We start from the raw sequence: 13,910 nt of genomic DNA, 5'->3' as shown, positions 1-13,910 counted from the left end.
GAAAAAAGTGGATGGTATTTTGATAGGGATTGCATTGAATGTGTAGATTGCTCTAGGTAGCATAGACATTTTCACAATATTTTTTCTTCCAATCCATGAGCATGAAACGTTTTTCCATTTCTTTGTGTCTTCTTCAATTTCTTTCATGAGTATTTTGTAGTTTTCTGAGTACAGATTCTTTGCCTCTTTGGTTAGATTTATTGCTAGGTATCTTATGGTTTTGGGTGCAATTGTAAATGGGATCGACTCCTTAATTTCTCTTTCTTCTGTCTTGTTGTTGATGTATAGGAATGCCACTGATTTCTGTGCATTGATTTTATATCCTGCCACTTGACTGAATTCCTATATGAGTTCTAGCAGTTTTGGGGTGGAGTCTTTTGGGTTTTCTACATAAAGTATCATATCATCTGCAAAGAGTGACAGTTTGATTTCTTCTTTGCTGATTTGGATGCCTTTGATTTCTTTTTATTGTCTGATTGCTGTGGCTAGGACTTCTAATACTATGTTGAATAGCAGTGGTGATAGTGGACATCCCTGCCGCGTTCCTGACCTTGGGGGGAAATTTCTCAGTTTCTCCACATTGAGAATGATATTCGCTGTGGGTTTTTCATAGATGGCTTTTATGATATTGAGGTATGTACCCTCTTTCCCTATACTCTGAAGAGTTTTGATCAAGAAAGGATGCTGTACTTTGTCAAATGCTTTTTCTGCATCTATTGAGAGGATCATATGATTCTTGTTCTTTCTTTTGTTAATATATTGTATCACAATTGATTTGTGGATATTGAACCAACCTTGCAGCCCAGGAATAAATCCCACTTGGTCGTGGTGAATAATCCTTTTAATGTACTGTTGGATCCTATTGGCTAGTATTTTGGTGAGAATTTTTGCATCCATGTTCATCAGGGATATTGGTTTGTAATTCTCCTTTTTGATGGGGTCTTTGTCTGGTTTTGGGATCAAGGTAATGGTGGCCTCATAAAATGAGTTTGGAAGTTTTCCTTCCATTTCTATTTTTTGGAACAGTTTCAGAAGAATAGATATTAATTCTTCTTTAAATGTTTGGTAGCATTCCCCTGGGAAGCCATCTGGCCCTGGGCTTTTGTTGGGAGATTTTTGATGACTGCTTCAATTTCCTTAGTGGTTATAGGTCTGTTCAGGTTTTCTATTTCATCCTGGTTCAGTTTTGGTAGTTGATACATCTCTAGGAATGCATCCATTTCTTCCAGGTTATCTAATTTGCTGGCATAGAGTTGCTCAGGTGTTGGTTGTGATCTCTCCTCTTTCATTCATGATTTTGTTGATTTGGGTCATTTCTCTTTTCTTTTTGACAGGTCTGGCCAGGGGTTTATCAATCTTGTTAATTCTTTCAAAGAACCAGCTCCTAGTTTCGTTGATCTGTTCTACTGTTCTTTTGGTTTCTATTTCATTGATTTCTGCTCTGATCTTTATTATTTCTCTTCTCCTGCTGGGTTTAGGCTTTATTTGCTGTTCTTTCTCCAGCTCCTTTAGGTGTAGGGTTAGGTTGTGTACTTGAGACCTTTCTTGGTTCTTGAGGAAGGCTTGTATTGCTATATACTTTCCTCTTAGGACTGCCTTTGCTGCATCCCAAAGATTTTGAATAGTTGTGTTTTCATTTTCATTGGTTTCCATGAATTTTTTAAATTCTTCTTTAATTTCCTGGTTGACCCATTCATTCTTTAGTAGGATGCTCTTTAGCCTCCATGTATTTGAGTTCTTTCCGACTTTCCTCTTGTGATTGAGTTCTAGTTTCAAAGCATTGTGGTCTGAAAATATGCAGGGAATGATCCCAATCTTTTGGTACCAGTTGAGACCTGATTTGTGACCTAGGATGTGATCGATTCTGGAGAATGTTCCATGGGCACTAGAGAAGAATGTGTATTCTGCTGCTTTGGGATGAAATGTTCTGAATATGTCTGTGAAGTCCATTTGGTCCAGTGTGTCATTTAAAGTCTTTGTTTCCTTGTTGATCTTTTGCTTAGATGATCTGTCCATTTCAGTGAGGGGGGTGTTAAAGTCCCCCACTATTATTGTATTGTTGTCAATGTGTTTCTTTGCTTTTGTTATTAATTGGCTTATATAACTGGCTGCTCCCATGTTAGGGGTATAGATATGTAAAATTGTTAGATCTTCTTGTTGGATAGACCCTTTAAGTAAGATATAGTGTCCTTCCTCATCTCTTATTACAGTCTTTGGTTTAAAATCTAATTTGTCTGACATAAGGATTGCCACCCCAGCTTTCTTTTGGTGTCCGTTAGCATGGTAAATGGTTTTCCATCCCCTCACTTTCAATCTGGGTGTGTCTTTGGGTCTAAAATGAGTCTCTTGCAGACAGCATATCGATGGGTCTTGTTTTTTAATCCAATCTGATAGCCTGTGTCTTTTGATTGGGACATTTAGCCCATTTACATTCAGGGTAACTATTGAAAGATATGAATTTAGTGCCATTGTATTGCCTGTAAGGTGACTGTTACTGTATATTGTCTGTGTTCCTTTCTGGTCTATGTTGCTTTTAGGCTCTCTCTTTGCTTAGAGGACCCCTTTCAAGATTTCTTGTAGGGCTGGTTTCGTGTTTGCAAATTCCTTTAGTTTTTGTTTGTCCTGGAAGCTTTTTATCTCTCCTTCTATTTTCAATGACAGCCTAGCTGGATATAGTATTCTTGGCTGCATATCTTTCTCGTTTAGTGCTCTGAAGATATCCTGCCAGTCCTTTCTGGACTGCCAGGTCTCTGTGGATAGGTTTGTTGCCAATCTAATGTTTCTACCGTTGTAGGTTAAAGACCTCTTATCCCCGAGCTGCTTTCAGGATTTTCTCTTTGTCTCTGAGACTCGTAAGTTTTACTATTAGATATCGGGGTGTTGACCTATTTTTATTGACTTTGAGGGGGGTCTCTGTGCCTTCTGGATTTTGATGCCTGTTTCCTTCCCGAAATTAGGGAAGTTCTCTGCTATAATTTGCTCCAATACACCTTCTGCCCCTCTCTCTCTTTCTTCTTCTTCTGGGATCCCAATTATCCTAATGTTGTTTCATATTATGGTATCGCTTATCTCTCGAATTCTGCCCTCGTGATCCAGTAGTTGTTTATCTCTCTCTTTCTTAGCTTCTTTATTTTCCATCATTTGGTCTTCTATATCACTGATTCTCTCTTCTGCCTCATTTAACCTAGCAGTTAGCACCCCCATGTTTGATTGCACCTCATTAATAGCCTTTTTGATTTCAACTTGTTAGATTTTAGTTCTTTTATTTCCCCAGAAAGGGTTTCTCTAATAACTTCCATGCTTTTTTCAAGCCCAGCTAGTATCTTTAAAGTGATGATTCTGAACTCTAGATCCGACATCTTACTAATGTCCGTATTGAGTAGGTCCCTGGCAGTCGGTACTACCTCTTGTTCTTTTTGTTGAGGTGATTTTTTCCGTCTTGTCATTTTGTCCAGGGGAGAATAGATGAATGAGAGAACAAAATGCTAACAGGGTAACAACGTCCTCAGAAAATATACTCTAAACAAATCAGAAAAGACCTGAAGCAGGGGGAAAAGAAAGGGAAAGAGAGAAAAAAGAAAAAGAAAAAGATAAAGATAAAGATAAAAACAAACAAAAACAGAACAAAACAAAAAAGACAGAACATGATCAATTATGATCAGGCTGGTACATAGATCAGTGCCACACACTAGATTTTGGGTGTATTTTGGTCTGTTAGAAGAAAGTGCCTCCCAAAATTTTAAAGAAAGAAAAACTTATATATGTACAAAAATAAGGGTTGATATAATGAAGGAATGGAATATGACTGTAAAGATGAAAATTATAAAAAATTTTATAAAAGGAATTGATAAGTTGTTTGAAAAAAGATAGAAGAGGATTTAAAAAAAAGAAAAAAAAAAGGGAGAGAATGTGATCAGGCAGGGGAGTAGAAAAAAATCATACACTAGAGATTTAGGGTATATTTTGATCTGTTAGAAGAAACTATCTCATAATTTTGAAGAGAGAACAACTTATACATATATGCCAAAAATACAGGTAACTACTATGAAGGGATAGAATATGACTCTAAAAATGAAAAATAAAAATTTTTTTAAAAAAGGGTTGATAAGCTGTTAGTTGAAAAAGGGAAAAAGAAAAATTCAAAAAAAAAAGTTAAAAAAAAATTAACTTTGAAACACTAAAGAATCATGGTAAAAAAGCCATGGATTCTATGTGCAGTATTCCCCGAGCGCTGGAGTTCTGCCATTCTCATTGATTGGTAAACTTGGTCTTGGCTGGCTGTTCTTGCTGATCTTCTGGGGGAGGGGCCTGTTGCCGTGGTTCCCAAATGTCTTTGCCGGAGGCGGGATTGCCCCACCCTTGCCAGGTCTGGGCTAAGTCATCTGCTCTGGTTTGCTCTCGGGAGCTTTTATTCCCTGCAAGCTTTCTGCACAGCTTTGGAGGACAAGAGTGAAAATGGCGGCCTCCCAATCTCCGCCCGGGAGGAGCCAAGAACTTGGGGCCCTGCTCCTCAGTGAGCCCCCAGAGAAAAGCAGTCAATCACTCCTGTCTCCCCGGTCTCCAGCCGCACTCCGTGCTCCCCCGGCCTGTGACTGAGTGTTTCTATCTCTGGCACCCGACTTGGTGTGGAGTCTCGAATCCCAGCACATCCCTGCGGTGCGCTCCCGCACCGCTCGTCCCAGGGGAGGAAGGTAAGTCTCCCCGGATCTGCTGCTTTTTGGGTCCCTGCTGGAGGAGCAGTGGCCTGACTGTGCCGCGGATCACGGTTTATGGCAACCCTGAGCTGAGACCCCGCGCCTCGGCTCCGTCTCTGCAGCCGGCTTCCCTGCTCTGATACCTGGGAGCTCTGCCACACTCAGGCACCCCCCGGTCTTTCTGTGACCCCGAGGGTCCTGAAACCACACTGTCCCGCGAGGGTTCCACCCCCAACTTAGCCACCAGAGCGACGTCCCTCAGCGGAGCAGACTTCTAAAAGTTCCGATTTTGTGCTCTGCAGCTCTATCACTTGCCAGTAGCCAGCTGAAGGAGGCCCCTCCCCTGCCGTCTATCCTCCTGAATATCGCCTCGGATTCACTTCTCCGCACGTCCTACCTTCCAGAAAGTGGTCGCTTTTCTGTTCAGAGAGTTGTTGCTATTCTTTTCTTCAATCTCCTGTTGAGTTTGTAGGTGTTCAGAATGGTTTGATCCCTATCTAGCTGAATTCCTGGGACCAGAAGAAATCCAGGTCTCCTACTCCTCAGCCATCTTGCTCTGCCCCCTCTGTTTCCATCTTAAACAGATTTTTATTAATTCTTTTCTAGCTATGTGTATACAATCTGAAATTACATGGCTATTACTAGCCCGACCAATGAATTTATGCCTTCTCCATGATCTAAGTCTTATAAAGATCTTAAAATAGCAGGACCTTTGTCAACTCTTTAAATGTTTATATTTCCTCTTGTTATTAATAAATTTGGGAAGGGATGTCTTGAGATGGTCAGATATCTTTGTTTCTTCTGAAAATTTTGCCCACTAGTTTTAGCATTTATTTGTGGATCTTGCCACTAATTAATTAGTGGATCCATTTCTTTATTCAGTTATTTATTTATATAAATATGGATTCACTGATCTGTGTACATATTCATGTATGTATGTAAGGTATACATGTATGTGTGTGTGTGTGTGTGTGTATATTTACCTGAGAAAAAAGAAAACATCTTGATCACCCCATCATTTCAGCTACCCTCATATAACAGCTATTTGCATTTTGCATTTTTATTTTCATTGGCATACATTAGTGAAATTATATTTAAAATATTTTATTATCCCTTAGCATTATATTGTAGACATTTTTCACATTCCTACGTATGCTCTTATAATTGTCACTTAGATGGCTGTGTAACATTCCTTTACTGTGCAATAATATGTTGAACCATGAGTGCAAAGTTAAACATGCTTGTTACTGCATGCGGTCATGCCATTGACATCTGTGCACAGCTTGTGGCTTCCATGGGACATTCTCACAGAGTAATTGCCTGAGATTGAAACTCATGGGTCTAAAGTCTTCCTCTTACTGATTTGTGGTTCTTTTGGATTAAGAAAGTGAATCCTTAATGTTCAATATGAGTTTAAGAAAAATAAGTAGGTTGTTTGGCTTGATTTTATGGTGATATTTTTGCCATGGAGAACATTATTTTTATAGTATAACATGTGCAGAGCCTTTTAGAAGAGGTTCCAGGATGTGGTGCCCTAGTTACACAGGCTTGCCCAGTGACCACATCATAAAAACATTCTCCTACTTGTCTTCTAATTCTATTATGATTTCATTTTTATGCTTAAATATTTGATTGCTCTAACATTTATTTGGCATATGTAGACTTGTAATTTTTTCCCAGATGACTGATGATCTGTCTGTCCCAGTACCAGTCACTGAGTAATCCATTCCTCACCCTCACTGGTTTGAAATGCCACTTTTATCATTTATTATATTTTAATATATTTGTTTATGGACTATATATAGTTGATCTGTCTGTAACTCATGAACCAGTACCATTCTGTTGTAATTCTGTAACTTCTTTTCTCCCCCTGGAATGTCCTAGGTTCACTGATACTTGTTTTCATCTGGGGAGTATAACAGTATTATTGTTACTTATTTTGTTGTTCAAAGTGTCTGGCTTTGCTTTTGCAGACAGTTCTTTCCAAATGGGTCCTGTGCCCTTTCACCTTACCCTCACCCTTTGTTGTGACCGCTGTAGCTGCTGGGGCCACGGGACACCCCAGGCTCCTCTTGTGGTTCTCCGCCTCAGCCCTGGGGCATGCCTGTTCCTTGTGGGGGTGGCGCTGCTGTGAGGCCCACAGTGAAAGGAGCTGGGGCAGATCTGTGTCACACACAGAAGGTCACGTCAGCATCGCTGCTGTGTACCTCCTTGAGAAGAAATGTGTCAGCCAACACATACTGTTTGTGTGCGGTTCTTTTCCCCTGTGTCCTTCTCGTTTTCAGTCAAAAGTTTTCCAAAGTTCCTTGGATCAACTTACTTGTTGTCTACCCTCTTCAGTGAGGTTATAGAGTTTATTTGTAATGTAGCTAGGTTACTTTGTCCCAGTCGGTATTCCATCTTAGGTTCTCCCTGTGTCCTGGTTGGTCCCTCACAACTTTGCCTGTGGTAAGATTCCCTGTGTGTGGCTTGCAGTGTGTGGGCTCGACAGTTCCCTGTGCACCATCTGAGCTCCACACATCCCCAGCTTCCCTGTGCTGCCCCTTGACAGTCAAACCCTCCTCTACACCCTCTTGTCCCTGGCAACCGGTCTGCCTTTTCCAGAATGTCATATAAGTGGATAGGTAGCCTTTTGGGTCCGGCTTTTTTCATGTAGAAAAATGCATTTAAAATGCATCCATATTGTTGCATGAAGCAGTAGCCTGATACCTTTTTGTTGCTGAGTTGTGTTCTCTTGTCTGGATGTACCACAGCTTGTTTACCCACTCGCATCCGGGCTGTTCCATTTTGGGGCAATGGCGAATAAAATTGCTATAAACATTCACATACAGGTTTTTGGATGAACATAAGTTTTTCTTCTCTCTTGAGTCACGGGTGGAATTGCTGGGTCATATGATAGGTGTATGTTTAATTTTATGAGAATTTCAAAGTGGTTGTATCATTTTGCTTTCCTGCCAACAATGTCTAAAGTTCCAGTCACTCTGCGTCCTTGTCAGCACTTGCTATTGTCAGAGTATAAAAAAAAAATTTAGCCATTGTAATAGGTGTGTAGTGATAATCTCATTGTGGTTTAATTTACATTTCACTAATGACTAATATTGTTCATCTTTTCATATGCTTATATACATATGCTTATGTACATTTTTTTTGTGGTCAAATCTTTAGATCTTTTGCTTATTTTTTTATTGGGATGTTTGTTTCCTTATTGTCAAGTTGTAAGAGGTCTTTATATGTACTCTGGATACAAGTCTTTTATCAGAGAGAAGATTTGCAAACATTTTCTCCCAGTCTGTGCCTTATCTTTTCATTCTTTCTCACAGAGCTAACCTTCGTAACTCTGATAAAGTATGGCTTGTCAATTTTTTTTCTGTTATGGATTTGTTATGCTTTGGTATCTACAAACTCTTGGTCTAACTCAAAGTTACACAGATTTTTCCTGATTTTTTTTCTCTTGGGATATTTATAAATTTGTGCCTTATATTTAGGTATATGATTCGTTTTGAGTTAATTTCGCATAAGGCATGAAGTGTATGTAGAAGTTTTGTTTGTGTGTGTGTTTGCGTGCAGACATCAGTTTTCAGCTAGACTGTAAATGCGCTGCTGGTGGATGCATGCTGTTTTCATGCTTTCCATGTGGCATCACGTAGCACTGACGTTTCAACTATTTCTCAACTTAATGATTTTTTCTCAGCTTCTATTTTAATTATGCCTTGGCCCACCACCACCCCGTACCTGTGAGTGATTCTGTTGTTCCCATAAAATTAAATCCAAACTTTTACACCTGTCTTAAATTCCATTTATCAGTATAGAACACTCTCTAGCCCTCATAATAAATCAGCCTCAGTTACCAGTAGTTTTAGATTCATGGATAATTTTAAGGTGATGCTTTTGGTGGGACTCCTGAAAATACTAACTTTTGAATTCTGTATTTTAGCCAAGATTATTCCTCTTTGCCGAGATCCTCGCCTGTCTCTTTTTACTGAATCGTTTTTAATTACGAGTTTGCCTAATAAGACTGAAAGTGGAATGGCCTATAAGAAGCCAGCCAGATGGCCAGATTGTCAGATCCTTTTTGAGATGGATCCTATCTACCAAAATAAAGTAAGTTTAAAAAGAGTTTCTCTCAGGGACTACTTGGCTCTAGGAGCAGAAACCCACGGAGATTCTTAGATTAAAGGGACTTGCTGAAAAATTCGAGTATCCTAACTTAGGGCAATGGACGTGTCATTTCCGGCTCATGTCCCCATCTGTCCTTCTCGTGGGCTTTCAGCTCCATTCACCTCTTTTGTTTTTTCCAACTTCTACGAAAAGGAGCTTTCTCTTGCATGATTCCCTCCCAGTACTGAATTGCCAGTGTGTTGACATGCTTTGGCTGGGACTTCCCCATTCCAATCCCGCTGGGTATTGTGGTTCAGATCCACAGGAGAATCTCATCATCTCCACTTGGCTCAGATTCTGCCCGGTCAGGGAGCCATCTCTTGGGAATGGGTGAGGTAACACACTGTGAGGCTGTGCATGGAGCATCTGCTCTAACACAGGAATACATGACTGGTGTTTCTAGCGGCTTCAAACAACATGCTGACCAGAAAGAGAAATGGCCTGGACATTGAAAAAGCCATCTAAATTTCTTGAAGTCTTAGGTTTCCAACATAGTTCTGCAGTGTGGGTTCTGCACAAAACAGACCCCACAGAGAACTGTTGTTGTACGTATTCTGACAGAACCATCAGCCTGTCAGCCCACACTTGTTACTCTTACAATTCTGACCTGTTAACACTTTATTTACAGATTGCCAGTCTCCTGACTGTTGTTGGTAATTCCATGGGGCAAGTTAATGTTTACAGCTGCAAGTTTATAAAATACTGTTCCATGGTACAGAAGGCCAAAGCCATGAGTATGAAAATCTCATCGATAGACGAATTGACTTCAGTACAGTTTAACACTATCCTGGCTAAATTCAGAAACTATCTTCAATATATTATTAATATGGCCATTGAGAAACGCATTGGTATTTTCAAAGTTGTAAGTCTCAATTATCAGTCAGAATGCTTACCATATGTTGAGAATGTCATACATCTGATCCACAACCTCTTGCGATCTGTAATTGAAAGAAAGAATACAAATCTACTGGAAGTAAGTATTGTGGAAATGCCTATTGCACGAGAATCTTTATGATCATTAGATTATTATTTTAAAATGTGTACTTAGGAAATATAAATGATGAGTGTTATCCTCAGAAAATTCTAGTATGTGTTAATACTTGTTTGGGTCTCTGATCAGATATCATTTCCTCAAAGAAACATTCTTTGTCCACCATTTCTAAAATGGTGCCCCATGTTCCTTGTTACGTCTTTTCCCTGTTGGGAATCTTTGCAAACTTACAAACATGGACATGACATGATACAACTTGCATTTTCATAGGGACCACTCTGGCTGCAGTGTAGAGAATGGGTTGAAGTGGGACAGGACAGGGGGAAAGCTGTTTCTGGTGTCTAGGGGAGCGGTGACGCGCGCCTGAACCAGGGCAGGAACAGCGTGGAGTCTGGGAAGCAGATGGCTTTGAGATCCATTAAGAGATGGAATCTTCAGGATGTAGTGATTGGCAGAATGTAAGGAATAAGAGAAAGGAATTAATGATACTTTGAGCTTTTGGGTTGGGCTGCGGGGCGAGCAGGGCTGCAATGTGCGGCTGAGGGAGCACAGTGCTTGCTTCACCGTGTGACCGTCAGGCAGAGATGCAGTGTGCACGTCCGGCCGTCGGCAGGGAGTCTGGACCAGAAGCACATGTTTAGGTGACCGGCAAACAGGTGCTCTTCAAGGTCACCCTTCAGGAGGCTGCGCCTGCTGTATGTGTGTAGCGAGGAAGGAAAAGGACCCCCCAGCAGAAGCCTGAGGAATGCGAATATGCAGGAGGCTGCTAGACGGAGAGGGGCCTGCAGAGGAGCAACCAGAGAGGGCGAGGAAAGCAAGGGAGTGGCCTGAGAAAGAGGGAACGTTTAGTAGCTTTTAATGCCTCAAAGAGTTTAAGAGAGGGTTGGAAAGTGTCGGTCTTTGGAGCCACAACAGTCCTAAAATGCACACAGAATTAACCCCTATTTCGCTGAGGCTGGTATTCCCCAAGTATCAGAAACCGAACCCAGTGTACCGCCCAGCACAGCGGTTTCCCTGATGCACAAGGACGTCTCGGCGCGGGTGAGGCGGGCCTTTGCTGTGTCAGCGCCGCTCCCGTGACTAGGGCCACTGCTGCCCCAAGGCCCTGTGCTCGCGTCCGGGCAGAAACACGGGGACGCAGAAGCAGCAGTGCGCTGTGTTTCACTTCGCTTGGCTTCGCCAGAACCAGGTCAGAACCAGGTCACAGCACCGCCACTGGCTCAGAAGGACCTGACTGAACTGGCACGTCGGAGCTCCTCTGCCTCAGTGGTTGAGGAAAGCAAGCAGAAGATGGAGTGGGCTGGGTTTCAAGTCAGAGTTACTGCATCTGCCGCAGTCGGTGCCTTGGCTGTTCACACCCATCTTCCCACATAGTGAGTTTTAGGGGGCATCACAGATCTCACCGCTCTTACCTGGCTGGGTACTGAACCAACCGACTGAGAAATAAGACGACAGGTTAAGGCAAAAGAGATTCAAGGATTTCCTTTATTACTAATGAAGTAGACCTTGGAGAATATGGCTTCTATTTACTTAAAATTAACCTTCCCCAAACAGAAGCTCAGACTTAGGGAGAGACTTAGCCCGCTCAGCACTGGTTGCCCTGAAACACGACCAACATCCTGGCCACAGTGAGCAGAGAGGAACGCATACCCTCTGCGGACAGGTCGGCTTTTGAGAGGAGTGTCTAGGCTCTGCCTGTCCACCTTCTCCTTCCAAACTCCCCAGTCCCAGGAGTCACTTCACCTTCCCCAGGAAGTGAGTGTGGGGTGGAGGGGCCACCAGGAAGGCTGGACGAGCGGGGGCCCCCGCCTCATGGAGACATCAGAAGTGGGGCTGAGTGCTGCCCCCCTCCCCCCGGCTATGCACACTCTATGAAGTGTAACATGGCGCTTAGTGTTCCAGTGAGTTCTAAACAAAGACAGGGCAGAAGAATATAAACTGGTGGAGAAGGAACAGGATACGTGTAACTGAAACTTCCATCCTATGAAGAAGAAAATGGGGAAACAGCCACCTAAGGTGGTCTAGAGCAAATATCAAATCTTGCTGGACAGAAATACCGAGAGTTCCTTTATTTGAGGGCACGGTAAGCTCTGTGGCTGATCAGTCTGGCAGTTTCTGGCTCAGGTCTCTTGTCCCCGGTGACCCCCAGTTAGTTCCTGTAGGAGGAGTCTCTGGGTTTGGTATTCTTCACCCCCTCATCCAAGCCGGGCATCGCGGGCTTGTACTCGCTGGGCCCTGAACAAGTACACCAATGAATCTCCTGTTGGCCTGAGTAGGGACACCTGTGTCTGCCTTAGGAAATGTCATTGATGGTTATTAGACTTGGACTTGCTTCTTAAAATAATTTTTTCCTGTTTGCTTCTGGTTAACTCCACACTTGAGTCGAGACATGACTTTGAAGCCTGAGAACTTTTTATTTTTAGCTGCTGTCTGTTTGACACTTCCCTCTCCCCCCTAAAAGTGTGGTTCCGTATCTGATGCTGTTTGGAACATAGACTTGGGAGGAAAAGTTACACCCTTAATAGTCTCTGCCCGCAAGCTTCCTGCCAATCCTGTTGTCCCACCTTCTTCGGCGAAGGTGCCTGTTTGAAGGTAAGAGCTCTTCTCTCCTGCTAGGGCTGCCACTTTGAAGCCACCATTTTCATTCAGAGTGCAGAAACCATTACCTGTCTCAGCTTCTGCAAGCCTTTGAATGAAAGAATCCTCAAGTCGGCTCTGCAAAAGGCAGAGAAGAATTTTCTTATCAGAGCCATAGTTCCCTCAGTCTCTGCTTAGCTCATTTTAGCAAGAGTCTGTCTCTGAGGATTTCACTGGAAGTACTAAAGGAACCAGAATACGAGACCACATGTTTCCGACTGTTTACCCAGTGCTGCAGCTGCGGTCTCTCAGTCCCAAGCACTGGCAAGACAACATGGTGACCAAAGACTTTGCTGGCCACCCTTCATCAAGGAAGCTGGCCAGGAGATACAAAATACTCTCAACATGACAGTCGTCAGGGAAGTGAGAACCACACATCTGTTTAAGTGGCCAGAATTAAAAAGACGGACAATAGCAAGTTCTGAGAGGATGCGGAGAAACTAGAACGTTCATACGTTGTTGGTGATGATGAAAATGGTGCAGTCACATTGGAAAACTGGCGACTTCTTGTAAAGTTAAATTTTCACTTACCATTCGACCCAGCTACCCCATTCCACATTATTTACTTACAAGAAATAAAAATAGGTCCACACAGACCTGTACTCACATAGTCATAGAAGCTTTAACCACAAGTGCCAAAACCTGCCAACAATCCAGAGATCTAGCAAGACGCAAGTAAGGAAAAACAAAACAAAACAAAATGGTGCATTCATGCATTGGAATAGTGTTCAGCAGTGAGAAGGAATGAACGAGTGCTACATACAGTTTGGATGGACTGCAAAAATATGTTGACCGAAAGGAGTTCCTGCTGGATGATTCCATACATATGGAACTTGACAAATACAAATTTAATCTGTAGCCACAACAAGCAGATGGTGGTTTTCTGAGGCCAGGAGTTAGGAGGGATGGGGCACAAGGCATCTTTTAGGGCAATGAAATTTTTATATATGTTGATTACAGAGGTAACTAAACAGGTGTATAAATGTGTTAAAACTCACCATGATGTACAGTTAACATCTTTTGTATGTAAATTTGGCTTCAACTGATTTAAAAAAAAATCCTGGCTTTTCCATTTACTACTTGAAAGACCTTAGTTAATATCCTTATTCTTGCTATACCTCAGTTTCTTTATCTGTAAATTGGGGATAATATTACTGACTAACCTAGAGAGTTTGTGAGAGTTAAATGAGCTACGGGTTATAAAACCCTAAACACATTCTGGCACATAGTGAGCGCTAGATGAACGTAAGTCACTGCAAACTCGATTTCTGCACTTAGAAGGGTCAGGGGTTTTAGTTCCAGAAAACTTTCTGAGCTATAATTTTTTAAAAAGATTTATTCACTTATTTGAGAGAGAGAGCATGCGAGCAGAGGGAGGGGCAGGGGGAGAGGGAGAGAGTCTAAGCAGATTCTGTGCTGAGCGTGGAGCC

The 13,910-nt window shown here is 42.1% G+C and overlaps 1 protein-coding gene across 1 annotated transcript in view; it reads left to right on the top strand.

Annotated features, from left to right (window-relative positions):
* The window catches only part of DNAH14 (dynein axonemal heavy chain 14), a 325,270-nt gene that overhangs the window by 84,269 nt on the left and 227,091 nt on the right, over positions 1–13,910 (top strand). The window contains exons 17-18 of the mRNA XM_044916203.1: positions 8,629–8,795; positions 9,481–9,825. Coding sequence (XP_044772138.1) covers positions 8,629–8,795; positions 9,481–9,825 — 512 coding nt within the window. The remainder of the gene's footprint in view (positions 1–8,628; positions 8,796–9,480; positions 9,826–13,910) is intronic.

Source organism: Neomonachus schauinslandi, chromosome 6 (genome assembly GCF_002201575.2).
Source record: "Neomonachus schauinslandi chromosome 6, ASM220157v2, whole genome shotgun sequence".
Lineage (NCBI taxonomy): Eukaryota > Metazoa > Chordata > Mammalia > Carnivora > Phocidae > Neomonachus > Neomonachus schauinslandi.
This window is presented reverse-complemented; position numbering and strand designations above follow the sequence as displayed.